Source organism: Typha latifolia, chromosome 7 (genome assembly GCF_019914945.1).
Source record: "Typha latifolia isolate L0001 chromosome 7, TyphaL0001v2, whole genome shotgun sequence".
Classification (NCBI taxonomy): Eukaryota; Viridiplantae; Streptophyta; class Magnoliopsida; order Poales; family Typhaceae; genus Typha; species Typha latifolia.
Genome location: NC_133092.1, coordinates 5,606,131 through 5,629,180, shown reverse-complemented (window position 1 = coordinate 5,629,180; position 23,050 = coordinate 5,606,131). Strand labels below are relative to the sequence as shown.

At 38.8% G+C, this 23,050-nt stretch overlaps 3 protein-coding genes across 3 annotated transcripts; 1 reads left to right on the top strand and 2 right to left on the bottom strand.

Moving 5' to 3' along the window:
- The first annotated feature begins 1,167 nt into the window (after window positions 1-1,167).
- On the top strand, window positions 1,168-3,751 carry LOC140792207 (cytochrome b561 and DOMON domain-containing protein At3g07570-like). The gene is made up of 4 exons (XM_073143062.1): window positions 1,168-1,341; window positions 1,442-1,871; window positions 2,547-2,917; window positions 3,521-3,751. Exons 1-4 carry the CDS (start codon window positions 1,168-1,170, stop codon window positions 3,749-3,751), a joined length of 1,206 nt encoding a protein of 401 aa, XP_072999163.1.
- A 3,682-nt stretch (window positions 3,752-7,433) lies between these two features.
- Window positions 7,434-9,136, bottom strand: LOC140792206 (probable transcription factor PosF21). Its single transcript, XM_073143061.1, has 4 exons — window positions 8,601-9,136; window positions 8,226-8,358; window positions 7,959-8,043; window positions 7,434-7,726 (listed from the first exon to the last, which is right to left on the bottom strand). The coding sequence occupies exons 1-4, from the start codon at window positions 9,134-9,136 to the stop codon at window positions 7,434-7,436; spliced, it is 1,047 nt and encodes a 348-aa protein (XP_072999162.1).
- Window positions 9,137-21,043: 11,907 nt separating this feature from the next.
- Window positions 21,044-22,847, bottom strand: LOC140792203 (probable transcription factor PosF21). Its single transcript, XM_073143054.1, has 4 exons — window positions 22,312-22,847; window positions 21,913-22,045; window positions 21,640-21,724; window positions 21,044-21,363 (listed from the first exon to the last, which is right to left on the bottom strand). The coding sequence occupies exons 1-4, from the start codon at window positions 22,845-22,847 to the stop codon at window positions 21,044-21,046; spliced, it is 1,074 nt and encodes a 357-aa protein (XP_072999155.1).
- Between the last annotated feature and the right edge of the window lie 203 nt (window positions 22,848-23,050).

Here is a 23,050-nt window from a genome sequence, read left to right as displayed (position 1 = left end):
CTTTCCCCTTGCTGGTGGTTCGAGCTTGCAAGTTCTCTCAAGCAGACGGGTGTTTGGGTGGTGGAGGTTTAGTCGATAAGGTCAAGCTGCCATCATCTAGAACCCAAAGCACCATCCCTCCCACCTGATGCCTTCAATGTGCTTTACCTCTCCTCACCTATCTCCGCCTTCGTCGGGTCTTCTCTCTCCTCCTCGTGATCTCGCCTCCCTCTTCCTCTCAGTTGCGTCTCTACCTACTTAGTCGATCTCCTCCCTGGTCACCACGTTGGTCGGTCTATTCTCAGCCAAGTGTGGGGCTTCTAAAAAAAATTGTGCTGATTGAGCTGACCTATGCCCCAATTGGTCAACCTTGTCTAATTTTAAATATGAGTGGAGCTTAATCGAGGTGTATCACCAAAAGAGCTCCACAAGCTTGATTTTTTGGACAGCCAAATGATCATCTTAACCAATCAAAGTAATAATTAAAAGAGGCTCTCTCATAGGATTTGTCAATATTCTCGATTACATACCTTAACCTGATCTGTTTAAGAGTGAAAATATGAATGGGAGCTACAATACAATAACTAAGTCTAATTACATGACATCATAGCCATCTCCATCTCATGAAGTGTTATGTTTAACATCTAGCTATTTTAAGTCTTTATGTTTCGTAGTCTTCCATATCCATTAAATTAAGTTAACTCAAACGTAATGTACCTAAGCAAGTTAAGAAACTTCGCTTCTATAAATTAACTCCTGTATCACTAAATTGAACGCAATCTCTCCATTCCTTGCTTCATAAACCTCTAATTAATAAGCTTTCTAACTAATCCTATGGGATCGATACCAAGATTACTTGTTCGAAGTAGTATCTCGTTGACCTCAAAATAAGGCTAATGCCATTAGACCACAGTTTAGCTCTAAGGTGGTATCAGTCGTGAGCTGTAACAAAGAGGTATTCTTATCTGTCATATATAAATAGTTGATGGAGATGGGATCCCACCGCCTCAACTTTATATATTTTAATTGCACATACATTATTGATAGACAATATATATATAGGCCCCATGGTTTCTCCAAGCATAGGGAACATCAAACACACCATCAACTATGTTCCATCTTTAAGTACATCAAATTAAAGACCCCTACACCATTCGAAACCAAGGGTTCATGCCATAGGAGTTAACGATGGACATGATCAAGAGATCCATCCTTTTCCTCTCATTTCTTGCCTACACTTGCCTTGTGAGATCTCAATCAGATTCTTGCTCCTCCAATCTCGCCGTTGGCAATCTTATTCCCTTCAACACCTCTTCTCTCAGCTGCATCACTGCATGGAAAACAGGAGACTTCATCCTAAGGGTACGTACATATACCTTCATAACATGTATACACGTAGACTAACACTATGATGCATGGCTTGCTAATGGTACGTACGTAAATGGCCATGCATTAATTTCAGTACGGCAAGACAGGAGCCAACGAATGGAGCTTCGTGCTATCGGCTCCGGACACCGGAACGTACGTCTCGATCGGGTTCTCGCCAACAGGGTCGATGGTCGGGAGCAGCGCAATGGCCGGGTGGGTCCAGGCCGACGGGCTGGCGATGGCGAAGCAGTACTACCTCGGCGGGATGAGCTCCAAGGCGTGCCCGCCGGACCAAGGCAGCCTGGTGGTGGCCAAGTCATTGACCATCTTGCAGAACACGCGGCTGTACCTCGCCTTCCTGCTGACCGGACAGCCGTTGAAGAACGTGGTATACGCCGTTGGGCCGAGGAACAGTTTGCCGTTGTCGACCGGGTATTTGCCGCAGCATAGCGGGTATTCGTCAGGCAGCATCGATCCTACTGGTGGCGGCGGCGGTGGCGGCGGAGGTGGCGGAGGCGGCGATGGTAATAAAGTCTCTTAGGCAGCAGTTATTTACCGTTTTCTAATAGCTTACGCTTCTAAATAGTCGATAGAGTCTGAAAAATATAAAATCTTTGCCCGTTTATGCAAATCTACTGTTGGCAATTAACTAATAACTTATGCTTTTAGAGTTAAAAGGAAAAAAGCAAGTTAACATTTTCATTATCCTCAATTAAAATTTGTTCATTCTACTATTCTTACACCATAGTGGCATGCATGCCTGGTAGTGCTATAAGGATAAAGAGCGTTGTTTGAGTGCTATCGCATTACTTTTTAGCATTTTAGTGCAATACAAGTCTGTTGCACGACGTAAGGATAAAATAATTGATATATTCCGACAAGACTAAGATATAAGATGACATTTTCTTAGTTTCAAAATACAAATTACATGCCATATAAAATACACGTACGTGACAGTTACCTTAATTAGTCAGAAAATGCCACAAATAACTAAAAAGTTTTGCTGATCTTCTTACTCACACACACACACACACACATATATATATATATATATATATATATATAATTAGTCAGAAAATGTCCGCATTAAGTTCCCACGTCTTTTTATAAAAAAATAACTAGAAGGGTTTTCATATAAAAACAAACAGTAGGTTTTGAAGACGAGCATATACGGAGCTTTTATTATTTTCTGTATATAGGTGATGGTGACGATGATGACGGCGAGAAGAATGGAGGGGAAGGAGGAGACGGCGACGGAGAAGACGATGGAAAGAAAGGAGGATCACCACCAACACCACCAGAAACCTTAACTGATGGGTCAGGGATTAGCCCAATAAGGAAACATGGGATCATAGCCATAGTTGGGTGGGGAATTCTGTTACCAATTGGGGTGGCCATGGCTCGCTTCTTTAAGCAATATGATCCCTTCTGGTTCTACTCCCATATCTCCATCCAAGGGATTGGTTTCTTGTTAGGCGTAGTTGCTATAGTTCTTGGATTTAATCTCGAAGAGGATGCAGACACTCACAAGGTTATTGGCATAGCCATCTTGGTGTGTGGATCCTTACAGGTATATTTATATATTGTTGTTCATCTATTAGTTATTATATTTTACACTCTTTTTTTATATTTATTATACTTCTTTTTTTCTTTAGGACTTCTTATATGATTTACTCTGAAATTTTTTAAAATATCATAATTGTCACTAAAATCTTTTAATTTTATCACTGATTTTTTTTCTTTTTGTTGCAAAAGATGATATTTCTTCTTTTCATGTGCTATAATACCTAAGTAATATTAGAAAGCTTTTGAATCATTTGTGTTTATAGAAGAAAAAAGTGGTCTTTCTTATTTCAAAGTTTAATTTAACTATGATTAATTAGAACTGACTATCAACATGATATTTTTAAAAAAGCTTAATAATTTCGGTAACAATTATGATATTTTAGAGATCATACAGCAGTAGCTAAAATATTAAACTATAGAATATTCTGATTTTTACACTATTCTGTAAAGAAAGTTATTTCTCGATCAATAAATTAAGAAAAAGGGTTCATTCTTGAGCATAAATTTTCCATTAATTAATTAAGGTGTGTTGCAATTGGTGACTGTCTAGTTGTTTAACTGAGGGGCTAACTAATTAATTCACTTAACTTGATCATTAATATTTCAGGTCATAGCACTTCTAGCTCGGCCAAAAAAGGAAGCAAAGGCAAGAAAGTATTGGAATTGGTACCACCACTACATTGGAAGAGGTGCAATAGTTTTGGCCATTGCCAATATCTTCTATGGCTTGTCACTAGCAGAAGAAGCTAAGCCATGGAGCTACGTGTATGGGATTTCCATTGGGACTATTTTCGTTATCTGCTTCGTTCTTGAAGAGTGGAGGCGCAAGAACAGTTGAATCTGTGGGCAATGTAGTCATCAGTACCTTTTTCCTCTCTTTTTTTTATATTTCTTTCATTTTAGTGAGAGGCATTTGTTATGTTGTTGAATTTGGTTATTTATATATCTACGGACTTCTCTTAAAAAAGAAAAAAAGAATATAAATTGCTCGTGGCCTTGTGGTATACATATATATTCTAAATCTTATAATGGTTATAACTTGCAAGCGATAGTGTTACGTAACACAGACCCCCTAGCTAAAGACCAACAATTTATATCATACGATAGAAATACAAATATTCATCTTTTGGTGTTATAATTTCATATTTGACTTAAATGAGCTAAGGTTTTAATAAGCTCTCAGCTTTGTTAACTCGCTGGCTAAACATGACATATTAAAATTCACTAAATAGAAAAAAGAAAGCACCCACCTATTGCTAAGATCCTCCCCTTGTATTCCTACAAATCTTCGAATACAGCCCACTGTCTCAAGGATATATATATATATATATATATATAGAAAATGAGAAAAAAGAATGCCATGAAGAGGAGATGTTATTCCATGACTACCATCTTCTTCTTTATCCTTGTCATATCCTTCTCCCCTCCTATCCGGACGCTCAAATAGACTCTGAGAGAAAATTAGTATACAAGTGAAAACATACCTATCGTACGTCCTGTTCATTTTATATATTTATATTGATGCATTTGCTTTGTTACATCTGTCACAACCATGTGATATGTGAAAATTACTTCGATGTGCTTACGTCTTGCATGGAAAACATGGCTCAATGCAAGGTTAGAGCTCCTAAACTATCACATAAAAGCATTCTAAGCCAATACAACTTAGCAATAGCTAATGCAATTGGATCTATACTCAGATTCAGTGATTGATCTATATAGAACAGCTTGCTTCTTGGCGCTCCACTATATTATACATGTGCCAATAAAAGTGTCATATCCTATAGTCAATCGGCATTCATCCACATTTCCTGCCTAGTCTGAATCACAAAGGCATTTAAATAAAGTGATCCCTTAATAAAGAATAAAACATGATCTATAGAGCCTCTGAGATATCATAGAACTCGTTTGGCAGTAGGTCAATTAAGCATTGTTGGAGAATTCATAAATTGACATAATTGATTGACAACATAGGCAATGTTAGGGCGAGTCAAAGTGCAATATCAAAGAGCTCCGACAATATGACAATATTTTGTGGCATTTTGTAACAGATCACCATGAAGCCGACAACTTCAACTCCAAAAGATAAGGGCCACAATTTTAGTTCGATGAAGCATTCCTGTGATATATTTGGCTTGTGAAAGATGAACACCTGAAGAACAACATGTCACTTCTATTCCAAGACATATATGGGAGCAAAAATATGTATATTAGGCTGATGATATGTAAATAGTGAGTAGTAAATATGAGACTCAGTGAAACCATACTCCTGAAGCTTGCTTAAGCTCATAAAATTGCTTTATGTAATTTGTAGACATAGGTGGGAAAATTTGCATATTTAAAACCAATGGGTAGCTCCATGAAAACTTTTTAATCCAAAGTTTCATGAAGGAATGTATTTGAAATATCCAACTGGCGAAGAGGCCAATTAAAAGGAACTACAATAACAAGTATCGTCTGAATAGTAGCTGGCTTAATTACAGGCTAAACATCTTTTTGTTGAAATCCCTTTGCCGCATGTGTTCTATAGAACCATCAACCTTTTGGTTGACCTTATACACCTTTTCTTTCACCACAAGAAGACAAATACAAGAAGATTAAGATCTTAAAATGATGAAATAGACACCTGAGATCAAAATAGGGCATTTTCAGGCAACTAGATGAAAGCCTTGTTGAATGAAAGCCACCATATAAATAGTCTTCCATCGAGCTATTCAAACTACGAGAGAAATTAAACACAAACTCTTAAAGAATAAACCAACTCGGACATAAATTAGGATGGGTGGCATGGCAAATCAAGACCGAATTTGAATGGGGCTCGCGTGGAGTTCTATTTGAACGGATGGGCTCTTCCTTGGATTGCCAATAGCCAATGAATCTGGACCTTCGAAAATATATAATGATAGTTTAATTCTATAGGGTCTGGGTTTTTAGTAGCATTATTTTTACGGTGAAGTTGTGGAGGTGTTACAATCTGGACCAAATCTGAGTCCAAGTTTGAGTGCGAGTTAGCCCGTGCTTGCAGGCCGACTGGGTCGAATGAGTCTCATCTATTTTTTGCATTTCAAATTTACATTATATGCTTTTCGAATGAGTTAATTCAGATTTGGTTTAATCTAAAACATTGGTGTTTTGTTTAATTGAGTCCTAGCCGAGTTGGCTAGACAAGCGAGTCATATTGAATCAGGTTAGCGCCTAATATTAAATGTAGAGAATAACTCGGTTTGGGTTATGCTTGATTATTAAACCTATCTTCTTCCTTTTCTGTTTTGTCTCTAGCTTCTCCCCCGTCAACCTTCTTTGCCCCAATCGTCCCTACTTCATGTAAGGCTTTCCTTCTACAGTTGACATTGATCGTTGGCTGCACAACCACTATCTCTAAGCCACCACCGGCCTTGCCAGTTTGTTGACTCATCTCCACCACCTAGCAATCTTCTTCCTTGCTCCACTACAGCCTAAAATCCTAACTTGGACCTCCCCTATCTAGGTCAGCGATGCTTTGTCGTGGAGGTGCCTCCCTCACATCTTGGGCAACTAAAACCCAAGCAGGCTCAAGGTCTCGCTACATTGGCTATTGCAGACTAGCAAAGACTTTTGACTATTACATATTGTTCCATTATCTAAACCTTAGCTCATCTCTAGCTTAGACCTAAGCACATTTCTATACCAAATTTTAGCTTTAGACTCCACACCTAAGGACCCAAGCTCAAGTCACACCTGACACAATCATGCCAACGCATCAACTCTAAGACTTTTGCCCATTTGACCTATTTCCTAACCCTATCCTCGAGTCCTCCCTAATCTATTAATAAGACCTAGCTCTATCCTCTAGTCAAGTAGCAGAGCCAAATTCACAACAAAAGAGCATGTAACACTCGAAAGCCTTAATCGGTTAGATCAAACCTTTCTGGCAAGACTCGAGTGCCCTAGGTTGAGCCCCCCTTATTCTTTCCTTGACCAACCTCTCCATTTCAAAGGACCATAATCTATGATTGTATCATAACAATAAAGTTAACCACTTCTATTTTATCCACATTATGCACTCATATATGCGATTCATTTCATTCTTTTTCTAAACCTCTCTTTTATATTTTTTTTATCATTATATATATATATATATATATATATATATATATATCACCATTGTGTTCATATTCTCTTCTCTTTGCACCAAATCAACTATTAATAAGAACTTCACATGAAACCAAAAATCTAGTTCATTACTCATGCAAAATGTTTAGGTTCATAAATCATAAGCATGTTAAAGGCAAACAACACATTAAATGGAAACATAGACTAGAGGTGAATAGAAAAGCAGTCCACAAATTATTAAGGCCAACAAACTCAATTTGCGAGAAGCATTGAGCAGTCTGAACTAAGTTGATGGAAAAACAAACCAAATGCTGGTAATGGTAACATATTGTTGACTCAGGGCTGCTGCTCTCCTCATCCTCTTCCCACCAGTCCATGTAAGAGTCATTAATGTTACCAGATCAACTCCCTTCACCACTCTTACTTTGCTAAGTCATTGGTCCCTTCATTTTTAGGTCTGTAGGCGCTTGATGATCTTGCTGCATGTACACTATTTTTTGAAGCTGAGCTTGATGCTCCTGCAGTGTGAGTTGATGCTGTGGAAGGATCTGGGTTTCTTGCTTTGAAAAGAGTGGTTGCAAAGCTTGGGTATGGTAATATAATTGTTGTAGCTCTTGAACTGAGAGTTCTCCAAGGTTTGTCATAGCTCTAAAATTTGATGACATGTGGCCCATTGCGATCCTTAGTCGCTTGATTTCCTCTACAAGAGTATTGTTTAGAGCTGCAAGAATAACATAGGTATAACAACTTGAAATTAGATATGTCTGTCAAGTAATACAAGGCTTGATCAATATCATAATCATGCATGATGATATAGTAATAGTAGATTACAAAATATATATATATATGCAAAAGCTTTAAAGACCAATAGAAATATATTTAATCATGGCATAATTGAGAATAATTTAGCAATACAATAAGCAGAGTAGCATATTTGAAAATTAGAATTTTACCATCTTGGAAGTGAATTTGTTGCTCGACGGATTGTAGTTGCAGCTTCAGCTTAGTGTTTTCAGCCGACAATCCAACAATGTCCCTCTATCAAGGCAAGCCAATGAACAGGAAAGGAAAACAAATTAAAACCCACTTATTTGCATCATTTACCTACAATTTCTTTTACTCAGAATATATCAATATTTCCCACAAATTAGTTGATTTAGTTTGTTGGCTTTATTCTTCCTTTTCTTATAATAAGAGTTATTGTACATAAATATATATACCCGTAACAAAGATATCTGAGTGGTCAAAATATTGGCTTCTGTTTGCAGAGCTTGCACATTTCGCTCAAGCTCAACTGTGTATTGCATTTTTCTTTCCTTTGATCTTATAGCTGACTGCCTATTTGCCCATATCCTGTTTGTAGAGGCTGAAGGTTAATGAAAAAAATATCCTCACAAGCATAATAAAACATCTAAACAAAAATTTAAATAATATAATCAGAAACATAAAGGTGAAAAGTAATCAAGGGAGACAAAGATGATGATGATGGATCTACAAGAAAAATGCTATTAGCTTTAGTTAATTACACAAGAAATAATGTTAGATCATATAGCTCGATATTAAACATGGAGAATTTGTAAATTGATTAACCAAACCTCTTTGCTCTTTTGGGGTCTACAAGAGCAATGTTAACAAGCTTTTCCATTGACTTGGCCTTCCTCTTCTCCATCGACGGTGGCCCTCTCATACTTAATGTAAAATGCTCAGAGTTAAACGAGGAAGACTCATCCATAGATTGACTATGTTTGTGCCTCTGCCTCAACTTCAACCTCTCATCGCATCTCAGGGTCAAACTTTCATTTTGCGAATCAGAAGGAGGAGTAGGAGGAGGAGGAGGAGGAGGAGGAGGAGGAGGATCTGCAGCCTCCATGGATGGTGGCTCCGAAGGCTTCCCTTCCAACAATTGAGAAAGTTCCTCAAAAGAAGAGTTGAAATTCTCGAGATTCTCTAACATGGAGAGCAACTCTTCATCGTCATTGTCAAGGATTCCGAGGTTACTAATGGAGTTTATGCCATTAGGGATCGGGCTTATGATCTCTGATTGGGCACAATGGCTACCAGAGATTTTTGTGGGTAAATCTGGCATTTGGTTAATGCCATGACCATGGCAATCATGGCCAGTTTCGTCCATGACTAATAGCCGGGAGATGTGAAGAAAGGTTGTCATTATAAAGAGAAGGAATGCTGAAGGATTTGAAGAAAGACAAAAATGAGAATAATTTGTCAGTGACCATGTTGGACTATTGCACATCAATGTTTCGGTTTCTCATACCACAGTGAGCTGTAAAAAAAATCATGGCCAGTCTCGTCATATTTGATTAATTCTACTCATTAAATAAGATTCATGTATCTTCTCGTACATTAGTACATACTAACAATTATGGTAACTTCCATCGGATATATAAAAAAAAAATTCCATCGGATATGTTAGGAATCAGAAGAGATGATAACTATCAGGTTAAAATAATCTAAGTTATGCTGACTCAAGAAGACTAGTTTGATATATTACTATGACAAAACTTCCCTACCTATTGGGCAAAAACAATATATATATATATATATATATATATATATATATATATATATATATATATATATATATATATATATATATATCTTAATACTTTGTTGCCTATTTCTTTATGATGATAACTCACATTGAGATAGATAACAAGTGTAGATTCTAGACTCCAGGAGAATATGATCCAAGCATAAATTAGCCCATGGGCATCCTCAATCGTAGGAAAGTTCAAGAAAACTTTAAAGTATAGAGAGACACCTTTGTTATTACCTTACCTTATATTTGAAGTACTATAGAAAAGAAACTAAATATTATAAGGCAGCTGGTAGAAATTCCACTAGTTAGTTCCTTTGCCTTCTCCTTGATAAGAAGTTCAATGTCTGTCCATCGACCTTCAGTGTTTCAAAGCTATCCAAGAGAAAACCATAATTTTCCTTTTCAATATGAACATCTATAATCTATTCCTCATTCATAAATGTGTTTCTTGCACCAGAAAAACAAATGTGAAGGTGTGGATGCTAAACTAAATTTATATGATCTAGATGGCCAATCAAGATGTAAGCAATCACACACTTTTATTGTTAAAACACTTAAAACAGACTAAATCTGACAAGCTCTTTTCAGCGAACTTAGGATCTCTCTCTTTTTTATTTATTTTCTGCGTAAGGTACCTCTTAATAAAAACAATTAGGATTGACCAGAAACCTAAGAGACCATGTTGAGTTGCCAACCCACGTAAATAAATAATCATAGGAAGCTAACAAAATAACGTAGTATATGAAGAAATTTTTTGATAAATACTCTTGACATATATGGAAGAAAGAAAAACAAAATGGCTTAGAATAAAATATGTCATATTAAAAACTGTGGTAAATACATGAGAAAAGAAGATTTGTTAACCTAACCAAGGTTGTAATCCACGAGGAAGCAGGAATTGAGAAGAGTGACTCTTGCATCCTTCCATTTTCTTCTCAACGACCAGGATAAGATGCAAAGAGTTTTATGTACTATATGTAGACTTCGAGGGAGAGAAAGAAGATAGAAATGACCTTTTATAACCTAAATGATAGAAGGGACAAGTTCCAGATAAAATTGCAGAACATCTTGAATTTTTGAATGAATTTTCTTTTTGACGGATCATACTCTTTCCTTTTTCACTAAAACTCCCTTGCAGTAGATTTCTTGCAAATTAATGTGGAAAACGTAAAGAGAGAGGTCTATTTTTGTTAAGAGTAACGTTATTTTTTTAACGGAAGGTTACCATATACGTTAACTAAGTATACCGTAGGTGTAAAATGATCAAAGTGCCCTCACTCCTAAGTAAAAGCACAAAAAGGGCGAGCAAAAAGGCGATGGTGGTGAGAATAGAGCCCTAATGGCCTTGTTCACTTGGGTTTTTGTGGGGTGTCATGCACCCGCAACTAGGGGTGTCAAAATAAATGAGCGGCTCGGCTGAAGCTTAGGCTCAACTCAGTTCCACTTGAGCTGAGCCGAGCCTAAGCTCAATTAAGGCTCGATTTAAATTTCTAGCCGAGCTTGAGCCGAAACTAACTCACTCAAGCTTCGCTCAATAGGCTTGGCATATAAAGAATTCTCTCTCAAACCCTAACCCTAAACTCCCAACTCCTAACACTCCGCCGCTCAGCTCTCTCTCTCTCTCTGATCCCTTTTCTTCTAAGCCATCAGCTCGCCTCCTTTTCCTTCTCTATCATTGGCCCTCATCATCCTCCTCCTTCCTCGACAGGCCCTCATCCTTCTTCTCCTCGAGCCGTTTCCTCATCCTCCTCGTCATCCTTCACCTCCTTGTCTTCCATCTCTCCTCCAATCAAGCTCCTTTGTTGGCCTCCTCCTCAGGATCCTCAAGCCTCCTCCACGACAAACCTTATCCAGTCATCCTCCATTAGCAAGAGGTTTATTTAAGCATTAATTAATATTATTATTTACATCTTAATGTTCTCATTGATTTGCAAATTTATTGTACGTAGATAATCATTTATTTAGATCATTATTTAGCTAATGATTTATTTTAGTCCTGATGTTCAATAAACCATTGCAAAATTCATACTAACTCAGATGATGGAGATATTGGAGTTAAATTGTGCGCATCTTCAACTGAGACTCTGGGGCTTCCATTCTACTTCCATTTGGATGTAAACAAATATTTATACCTTTATCTGTTACATCTTCTTTTAACCATCAACATGTTCCAAGTCCATGGGCGATAACTGCAGCATGCGGTATCTCCAGATAGCTTGCAAACTGTACCTATGCTAGCAAACTTAAGACTAGTTTCAAATGCACTGCTGACAACAGCAACCTTCCCATGTAACTGAGGCGATTTTGCTATGATCATTTTGTTTGGTTGTGTAAAGCAGCTAGTGATAAGTGATTCATTGTCTCAGATTTTATTTTCATTAGATATTACTAAAATATCTTATTTTATGTGCTAGTGAACACATGAAATGTATGTTTTATAGCAAAGTCATCTGGCACACTTATTTAAATTTTTGAGATATTTCTAAAACAGTTAAGCTTTTCATTAAGAGCTTATGATTATATTTTACTTGCTTGGTAGATCTTCAATTTGTGGACAAATTTCATGCTTTAGACCTTAACCAGATGCTGTCATCCATTTTGCTTAACATTAGGCAGCCTACCATAAGAATGCTTATTTATTATGAACTGTGTTGACCGGTAATGGTTGACTATAAAATAAAATGTTAGTATTATTGCAGGTTCATACACTTTGTATGCTTCATCCGTAAAAGTTCCTATCTATTGAACTTTAATAAGAATAGTGATGTCACTAATACTAGTCATCTCTTGTTAGCTAAACAATCCATAACTTATTATACTTCCTTTTTTTTCAGTTACATGATCAAGCATCTTTTTAGTGTTAAAGATTTCCTGACAGTAACATTTTGCAAGTTCCAAATAAATTTAATTATAATTTTGGCATGCCACTAACTTTTATTGTAATATTTGGCTAAGTGACAAGTAGGATAATTCCCCTTTTCACCGTATGAACTATCACATGATTTATTAGACTATCTTGTAGTCATAATGACCCTCTAAACTATCAGAAATATCTCATTTGACCCTTTTTCAGTAGGGGATTATTATGTACTAAAAATAAAAGTTTAGGGGGGTATGTTAAAAAAAAGTTTTGAATAGCGCTATATTAAATTTTAAATTTTACAAGTTAAATTTTAGTCAATTTGGTTCGCTTGTTCTATTTACAAGTTAAATTTCTAAAATTTAAATTTTAGTAAAGTTTTATTTAATTTAACTATTTAAGCTTATTTTAGCTTAAATAGTTTTTTGCTTGGCTCGATCTCGGTCCGACTCGGCTTGAATAGGGTGCGATAATAGGCTCAATTCAGGTTTTGAGCTCGACTCAAGTTGAGCTAAGTAACCTAATAGGCTTGACTTAATTTTGAGCCGAGCCTAAGCTTGTAGCCAGCTTGCTTAGGCTCGGCTCATTTATACCCATACATCCAACAACTAGCTATGATGACTAACTGATTGCCCTCTTACCATACCTCTCTCTTTCTCTAATCAAATCAATCTAGAGATTGATCGGATGGAATCTGACAACCCTCATAGATGTATCTACAATGACTCCTTCAGTGGCTTCAGCGATTGCACTACCACTGGCATGGTGATGCTACACCAAATTAGCTATGCGAGGGTGCAATGGAGCAGCGGCTGGGAGGAGAAGGAAAGAGTAGGAATTAGGAAGAATAAGATAGACAATAGGGAGAAGGAGAGAGGATAGAGAAGGGAGGAGGGTGAGCAGGATCATGGACGATAGATTTGACTGCTATTGCCCAGTCATCGATCGGCCTCTCATCAGGGCTTGACTCTCCAACTTAGCAGAGCAAGAAAGAGAGCGAGAAGAGAAAGGAAATGGGGGAGCTCACCAAGAGAGGGTGGCAAGGAGTTGGTGTCATTTCCTAACTGTGACGGGTAGTCATTAGGGATAGTTAGAGAGAGAGAAAGAGGAAGTGGAAGGGCTGACGATAGTGGTGCTGACGCCTTTGCCCCCAACTGGAAGCTTCTCCGTGTTACGGTCGCCCTCGAGGAAGATGGTTGTCTATCCAATTTGCTAATCTAGATAGAAATCAATATGAAACTTTCAAAGACAATAGGGATCGATCAAATAGTTGGAGTGATCTGAAATTCGGATATGTTGTTCCTCTAGAAGTTAGAAATCCAATGCAATCTGAATCTCATCAATTGGGCTAGTTAAATCAAAATCCATTAAGGAAATAGTGACCAAAGGTCAGGGGATGGGGGGATGGACATGGATGATGTGGTTAGGATTTTGAAAGATGATAATGGCTATGGTGGATGGATTAGAATCTTGAACAAGATGAGATGGGAGGAAGCTTTTAGGTATGGCTAGTCACTGGAGTGAGGAGGGAGAAGCAACGGGGGATTAACCTTAGTAGTAGATGAAAGCACGGGTTTGATACTAAGGGGGAGGAAGGAGGAGGGAGAAGTTGGCTCAAGCCTAGATACAAAACAAAGTTCAATATTCAATAATCAAAAGATGGCTACTTTTTCACATATTTGGAGGCTAGCCAATCATCGAAAAACTCTAAACAAATCATAATACAAAATCACTTATTTGGCGTGCATTGTAACGCCCCATGATTGCATTTGAACGGTTAAAAGCAACGCTCTGGATATGCGAACACGAATCAGGCGTTCGAACGCACATTGATCGTGTTCGAACGGCCAAAAGCTATGCTCTACATATGTGAACATTGTTAAGATGTTCGAATGCCCAAAAATAAGACTCTATATGCGAACATGAATCAGGCATTCGAACATCGCATTTGAATGCCTTCTAGTTGAATTCGAACACATCCGCCAGAAATCATCTTATATTTTAAAAACGAAGACAAAAAATAATATAATTTGAAGTGGTTTGATCATGTCCAATTAGTATCTAAATCAAGAATCACAACACCCTGGCTGTGATGGGTGTAGTCAATTGGGGTAGCTAGAGAGAGAGAGAGAGGGAGAGAGAATACTAAACCTAAAAGCATGAGTCTAAATAATAAATACGAATAAGGTAAGATATCAATGATAATAAAAATAAAACGCAAAATATTGTTAATCAATTTCTCTAGATTTTACAACGATGCAAGCCTGAATGTGATTTGGTAGGATGAATGGAGATGTTGTTCAATAGAGATAGCTTCTTGCATGGATTGATGTTGATCCCTATGCGACATTCTAATCATCATCAGCTTGGCATATACTATCAACGTTTCTTTTCTCTTTTTATCTCGACCTAAAGTATATATGTTAGATTTTACCTGATTATGGACCTTAGAAGATAGTCAAGAAATGTGCGAAGATTCTTCCAAAGTAGGAGAGTAGAAAGATCTGCATCTAGTTCCTTGGACGCTTGGAGTTAAGAGCTACACTAGAGATAGATCTATCATACTCAAGAATCATCAAGCGGGCAATTCCTCGAGGAGAACTCGACTAACGATATTGCAGATATATGAGATTTTAAGCAGCTCTTTCTTAAAAATCACAGTGATCAACCCACCATTTATGCAACCATCTAGTGATAAATTTTATCTTGTTTGAAGCTGCATAACCAAATAGACTTGATGAAACTTACATAGCCATGTAAGAAGATCAAGAAAATTAACTATTAGTTTACGAGAAACATTTAGTTGATAAGAAGAAAATCAAATTTAGATAGTGATAGAATATGGTTGAGTTTTGGGTAATAGAATTAAATAATTTACTGTATCCAATGTGGGAAAGGCATTCATACAAGATTTTGCTGAGAGCTCACTATATCTAACGTGGAAAAGGCATTTGAATGGATGACTTGAAAGCTTCGAACGTTGGATGCCCATTCGAATAGGATTTTTGGAATGTGATTGATAGGAACTCAAACCGTTCAAACTCTCTAGTTCTCATTCTGACGATTTTGTTAAGTTGGCTCTTATTGATCCTAATTAGAACTTTCTAATATATCTTTCTCGGGATATAGAAGGGAAACTTAAAAAAATATTTGACACACCTTCCTGGTGGCGGATCGGGTGGTTGGAGGCGATGGTAGTAGGGATGGAGAGAGAGGGAGAGAAATAGAGAGATACATAAAGAGAGAGGAAGGAGGAAGCTCACTAGCATCGATAACACGGTAGTGGAAGTGACGGCGGCAGTCTGAAGTGGTCGACATCAGCATATTGAGAAAGAGGAGTTTAAGAGAGAAGAAGAACGAGAGAGAGTAATAGAGTTTGAGAAAGAGAGAGAGAGGCGACACAATTGTTGTAGTTGTGGCTGCGATGGCGGGGAGGGGCTCGCACCGGCCACCTGGCCCGGCTCGGTTGGCCATAGTGATGGTACTAGTTGAAGCAGAGGATATGGAGGAAAATGAAACAATGGAGGATGAACCAGAGGACCTTATTGAAGACCAAGAGCCTTTGGAGATCAATGAGGAGATCCATGTCGAGATCTCCATGCATGCCTACATTGGCACTAATGCGCCAAGGACACTTAGGGTTGGTTGACAACACTGTGAAGAACCAGACCGTACGGATCCTCATCGACACTAGGAGCGGGAGCTCCCATAACATCATGGACAAGCATGTGGTGAAGAGGATAGGCATGGCTATAGAAGCAACATTTATGTTTGATGTAGCACTTGGAGACGATACAACGCTCCATGCAAATGGCATATGCCGAAGGATTATTTTGAAGATTCAAGGCAATTTCTTTACTTTGGATCTTCACCCCTTGGCCTTATGAGGGGCAGAGATTGTGTTGGGGACCTAATGGTTGCAAAGTTTGGGTCTGGTGACCTTTGACTTCTCGAAGATGTAGATGGACTTCAAGTGGAGTGGCAAGTGGGTGCGGTTCGACGAAATATGGCCATGGGTTGGAGCACAACTTCAGTCAATAGTGGGGGCTGCCAAAGGGTGACTGCCATGGGCTCTTGATGCAAATGATTTAGAGCCAAATGAACCACAACAAGATGGAAGAAATGCCCACTGACCTGACCCAACTACTGAAGGAGTTCAGTGAGTTGTTTGGTGAGCCATGCGGCATGTCGCTGGCCTGCCCGCAAGATCACCAGATTAAGTTCACTCCAAGGGCTGAGCCAGCAAATTTGCGGCCTTATAGATACCCTTTTATTAAAAAAGAAGATGTTACAAGGTTGGTGAATGAGATGTTGGATAGTGGAATCATCCAACCAAGTTCAAGTTCTTACTCATCATCGGTATTGCTAGTGAGGAAGAAAGATGGGACGTGGCAGTTTTGCTTGGAATATCGAGCTCTCAATGCCATAACCCGTGAAGGATAGGTACCATATCCCAGTTATTGAGGAGCTTTTGGATGAATTTACGGGGGCCTCATACTTCAGCAAATTAGATTTGCGAGCCGGCTATCATCAAATACGAGTTAGACCCAAGGATAAGCATAAGACCGCCTTCCGCACACGTGATGGGCATTATGAATTCAGAGTCATGCCATTCAGACTCGCCAATACCCCTGCCACTTTCTAAAGCTTGATGAATGATGTCTTTAGACATTATTGAGGCGGTATGTGCTAGTTTTCTTCGACGATATTCTTGTATACAGCAGATCATAGTCGGAGCATCTCGTACACCTTCATGAAGTGCTACAGAATTTGAAGGACAATGGGCTGAAGGTCATGGAATATAAATGCTTATGGATCCAAACAATAGTAGAGTACCCTGGTCACATTATTTCAGCCAAGGGAGTGGAGGCCGACCCATCAAAAGTGCGAAGCACGGTGCAATGGCCAATACTAAAGATGCTGAGGTAATTCAGAGGATTTATCGGCTTGATAGGCTACTACTGCCACTTTGTGTCAAATTATGGCAAGATTGATGCTCCTTTGACATCACTACTGAAGATGGGAGAATTCAAATGGTCTAAATCAGCGACAAGGGCTTTTGAGGAGCTCAAGTCAGCGATGACAATGGCATCGATTTTAGCGCTACCCGACTTCACCAAACCTTTTGTGATGGAGAGCGATGCATCGTGTGTTGTAATTGGTGCTGTTCTCATGCAAGAAGTGAGGCTTATTGCTTAAATGAGCAAGGCTTATTGGATAAAACCCAGTTGATGTCCACCTATGAGCGAGACATGCTCGCCATCATCCATGCTGTCACGAAATGGAGGCTGTATTTGATCGAGTGGCGATTTGTTGGGTGCATGGGCCAAAAGAGCCTACCCTACTTCCTTAGTTAGCGAATACACACACTAGCACAACAAAGATGGGTGACAAAATTATTGGGGTACGACTATGAGTTGGTGTATAAGAAAGGAACCAAAAATTGGATCGCCGATGCATTATCGTGGCAACCTAATTCGGTTGAATTGGCTTCGATTTTGATTCCGATTTCCCCCTTTCTTTCAGAGATCACAACAACCTATCTAGAAGATCCAGAGATGGTGGAGCTCATGATCAAGATGGAGAAGGAACCAGCAAGTTTTCTTGTACTGGAGTTGAAGGATGGGCTTGTCCTAGACCGAGGTCGAATGTGCGTACCGGCCAAGCCCGAGTTGCGAGTCTCCTTAATCCATCACTTCCATGACACACCTATGGTGGCTATGAAGGGACATTCATGACCTATAAGAGGCTAACCCAAAATTGCATTTGGGTTGGGGTTAAAAAGGAGGTGCAAACTTATGTCCTAGCTTGTGAAGTGTGTCAACATGCCAAGGTGAACTCAATCAAACCCGTAGAGCTGTTGCAACCATTGCCCATTCAAAATCAGATCTGGAAGGATGTGGCGATGGACTTCATTGAAGGACTACCTCAGGTCAAAGGACACTCCATTATCATGGTTGTGGTTGATCAGTTGTCGAAGAATGCACACTTTTTAGCCCTATCACAAATATACACTGCCAAGAAAGTTGCTGAAATTTTTGTATAGAATACCAAGATCAATTATTTCAGATCGTGATCCGGTCTTCATGAGTCACTTTTGGTAAGAATACTTCAAGCAATAAGAAACAAAATTCAAGATGAGCTCGGCGTATCATCCTCAAACCAATGAGCAATTTGAGGTCGTTAATCACTACATTAAGCAATATTTGAGATGCTTTGCCAAGGAGCAACCTAAGAGGTGGCTAGCTCATTTACCATAGGCTGAGTGGTCTTATAACACGGCTCACCACACCACCATTGGGATGATGCCATTTTAGGCGGTTTATTGATGCGCACCACCCACATTGCAGTCCTATGATCGAGTGAGTCTGCTGAATAGCTCCTAAGTGGACTTGGTGCTATCGGAATGAAATGAGGTTCTCAAACGGCTCAAGCTTCTTCTAGCAACAGCTCAAAACTGAATGAAACAAATTTATGACTACAAGCATCAAGATCGAAGATATGAAGTGGGTGATTGGGTTTATGTTTAGCTCAAACCGTACCAACAAATTTTGGTGCGTCCTATCCCAAACCAAAAGCTAGTGCATCATTTCTTTGGCCCATTTTAGATCCAAGAGAAGGTGGGTGCAATGGCTTATGGGCTCCTGGACTTGCCCGAGATATCACGAGTTCACACAGTCTTCCACGTGTCTAGCTTGAGAGCCCAAGTTGGACCAGTGGAGCCGGTAGTGCTAAAATTATCCGAGCCTGAGGTTGAGGAGATCGAGTTCACACAGAAGAAGGTCTTAGCAAGAAGAAGGGTTAGGCATGATGGATGATTAGTCATAGAGATGCTGGTGAGTTGGGTAGGTCAAACACATGATCGAGCCACATGGGAACTCGAGGCGACATTGATGGACTGCTTCCCTAGATTTGCACTTTGAGGATAAAGTGAGCGGAAGCATGGTGGAGTGATATGATTCAGACCAAACTGAGTTATCTTGTACATAGAAATGACCTGTGAATCCATTTTATGTTTCAATTTCTTAGTTTTTTGCTAAATAAGGTTTTCTGGCTGGTGTTTTCGAACACAAGGAAAGAGCGTTTGAATATGCTGTTCGAATGCCTGCATCACATTCGCACATATAGAGATATTATTTTGGCCATTTGAACGCAAGAAAAGGGAGTTCGAACGCCTGCATCGTAGTTGCAGATATAGAGAAACTGTTTTGGCCATTCAAACGCCTCGTGAGGCCATTCGAACGCACTTGGTGAGAAAGCTTATATTAGGTCTAGTTTCTTCAATTGTATGGTGGATAGGCTAGCTTCTCAATATGTGAAAGGCAGCCTCATTAGAATTTTTATGGAATAAACATTGAGTTAACCTATCTTCTTCCCCTTATTTTAAAACTTCTCCCTCCTCACTCAAATCCTACCCGTGTGCCACCTTGACACCGGTTACCCCTAACCTCCTTCGGTTGTTAGACCCTCTCTCCTTCTTGGGATACTAACCACATTCTTTCCCCTCTTCCTTCACCCAACAGCACTTCATGCAAACACTACTTATAAACTGCGTCCACTCCATCTCCACCAACATCACTACCACCCGTCATCAACACCTCCACCATAACTATGCCTATTTTTGCCCTAGCTATAGTCTGAATCTAAGAAGGTCATAAATATGAAAAACGTAGATTAGAAAGATATGGAACAAACCCATCTAGTTTCATAATTGTCTATCTACAAGAAAATATCTGACGAATATATTTTTCTGATTGTGAGGATAGCTTGATCAGGTAGCTGAGATCGGGCCATAACACTCTAGCCAGGACACAAGCATATTTCCATACTAAATTTTAGCATTAGACTCCACACCTAAAGGCCCAAATGAGCCAAATCTCTAGCCTCACCCCCCACAAACTTACTTATTTCCTAGCCAAATCCTCAAACCCTCTCTATAGACATCTATCAATAAGACCTAACCATATCCTCTAGTCAAGTGGCAAATTAAAATTCTCACCAAAAGACTCGAAAGCCTTAATCGACTAGATCTAATCCCACCAGCTAGGCTCGGGTTCCCTTGGCCAAGTCTCCCATCTTCTTTCCTTGGCCAATCTCTAGTCTATTTCAAAGGACCCTAACCTGTGATTATATCATAACAATGAAGTTAGACACTTCTATTTCGTCCACATTATACACTAATATATGTTATTCTTTTCATTATTTTTCTAAACCTATCTCTTTTAAATTTTTTTATCATTTTGTGTGGTGATGTAATGTATATATATAAATATATATCACCATTGTGTTAGTACTCTCTTCTCTTTTCATCAATTGTATTAACAAGAGCTTCACAAGGAACCCAAAATCTAGTTCATTACTCATGGAAAGTATTTAAGTTCATAAATCATAAGTATGTCACAAGCAAACAACACATTAAATAGGAACATAGACCATAGATGAATAGAAAAGCAGTCCGCAAATTATTAAGGCGAATAAACTCAATCTGTGATAAGCATTTAGCAGTCTAAAATAAGTTGATAAAAAGAATATAAGTAATGGTAACATATTGTTGACTTGGGGCTGCTACAATCGTCTTTCTCTTCCCACTTGTCCCTGTAAGAGCCATTGTTGACACGTGATCATCTTCCCTCATCGCTTTTACTCTGCCAAGTCATTGGTCCCTTCATTCTCTGGTCTATAGGTTCTTGATGTTCATGCTGCATGTACACTAGCTTTTGAAGTTGAGATTGATGGTCTTGCAGCATGAATAGATGCTGTGGAAGGATTTGGAGTTCTTGCTCTGAATTGAGTGGTTGCAAAGCTTGGTTATGGTAATATAAATGTTGCATTTCTTGAAATGGGGGTTCTTCATGATTTGTCATAGCTCCAAAGTTCGATGACATCTGGCCTGTTGTGATCCTTAGCCGCTCGATTTCCTCTTCTGGAGAATCATTTAGAGCTGCAAAAACAACAAAGGTATAACATCTGAAATCAGATTTATATGCCTATTAAGCAATGTAAGGCTTGATTAATATTATAATCATGTATGGCGATATACTAATAGCAGATTATTCCAATTACTCTCTAGATCACAAAATGAACAGTACATAGATGACAAACATACATATATGCAAAAGCTTAAAGACCAATAGAAATATATTTGACCATGGCATAATTGAGAATAATTTAGCAATAAAACATGCATAGTAGAATATTTGAATAGTAAGATTCTTACCATCTTGGAAGTGAATTTGTTGCTCGATGGATTGCAGTTTTAGCTTCAACGCACTGTTTTCAGCCATCAGTTCAATGGTGTCCTTCTACCAATTGAAGCCAATGAACAAGAAAAAGGTAAACACATTTAAACCTAGTTATTTGCAACATTTACCTACAATTTTCTTTTTCTTGAAATATATCAATATTTCCAACAAGTTAGTTAGATTTAGCTTTCTAGCTTTATCCTTCCCTTTCTTACAATAAGAGCTACTATACATAAATATATGGATACTTGTGCCAAGGATATCTGAGTGGTAAGAAAGGTGGCTTCTATTTGTAGAGCTTGCACTTTTCGCTCAAGCTCAACCATGTATTGCATTCTCCTTTCCTTTGATCTTGCAGCTGATTGCCTGTTTGCCAACATCCTGCCGTAGAGGCTGAAGTCAGTGAAATAAATATCTTCACAAAGAGATTAAAATATCCAAATAGAAATTGAGATAATATAATAAGCATAAAAAGGTGAGAGGTAATCATTAGAGACAAAGATGATGATGGACCTACATAAAAAAAAAGGTTTAATATAACAATCATACAACCTGATAATAAACATTGAAGATATAAATAATATAACAAATATCAAGATTTGACATCTATTTTTTCTGTATCATGGTAGCAAATAGATAAACCAAACCTCTTTGCTCTTTTGGGGTCTACAAGAGCAATGTTAGCAAGCTTCTCCGCTGAGATGGCCTTCTTCTTCTCTGTCGACGATGGCCCTCCCGTACTTAATGTAAGAAGCTCAGAGTTAAGTAAGAAAGACCCATCCAAAGACTGACTATATTTGTGCCTCCGTCTCAACTTCAGCCTCTCATCGCAACTCAGGGCCAAACTCACCTCCTGCGAATGAGGATGAGGATGAGGAGGAGGAGGAGGAGGAGGAGGAGTGGCTGTAGCATCCATGGATGGCGGCTTCGAAGGCTCCCCCTTGAACAATTGGGAAAGTTCCTCAAAAGAAGAGTCAAAATTCTCGAGATCTTCCAACATGGAGAGCAACTCGTCATCATCATCATCATTGTCGAGGACTCTAAAGTCGCTAATAGAGTTTATGTCGTTGAGGCTCAGGCTTATGGTCTCCGACTCAGCACGACGATGGTTGGAGATTTTTGTGGGTAAATGTGGCACTCGGTTAGTGCCCTGACCATGGCAATCAAGGGCAGTCTCGTCCATGGCTAATAGCAGGGAGATGTGAAGAAAGGTTGTCATTATAAAGAGAATGAATGGTGAAGTATTTGAAGAAAGACAAGAATGAGAATAATTGTAGCCAGTAAACAATGTTGGCTAGTTGCACATCAATGTTTCGGTTTCTCATACCACAGTGAGTTGTAATGGCAATCATGGCCAGTCTCGTCATATTTGATTAATCCTACTCA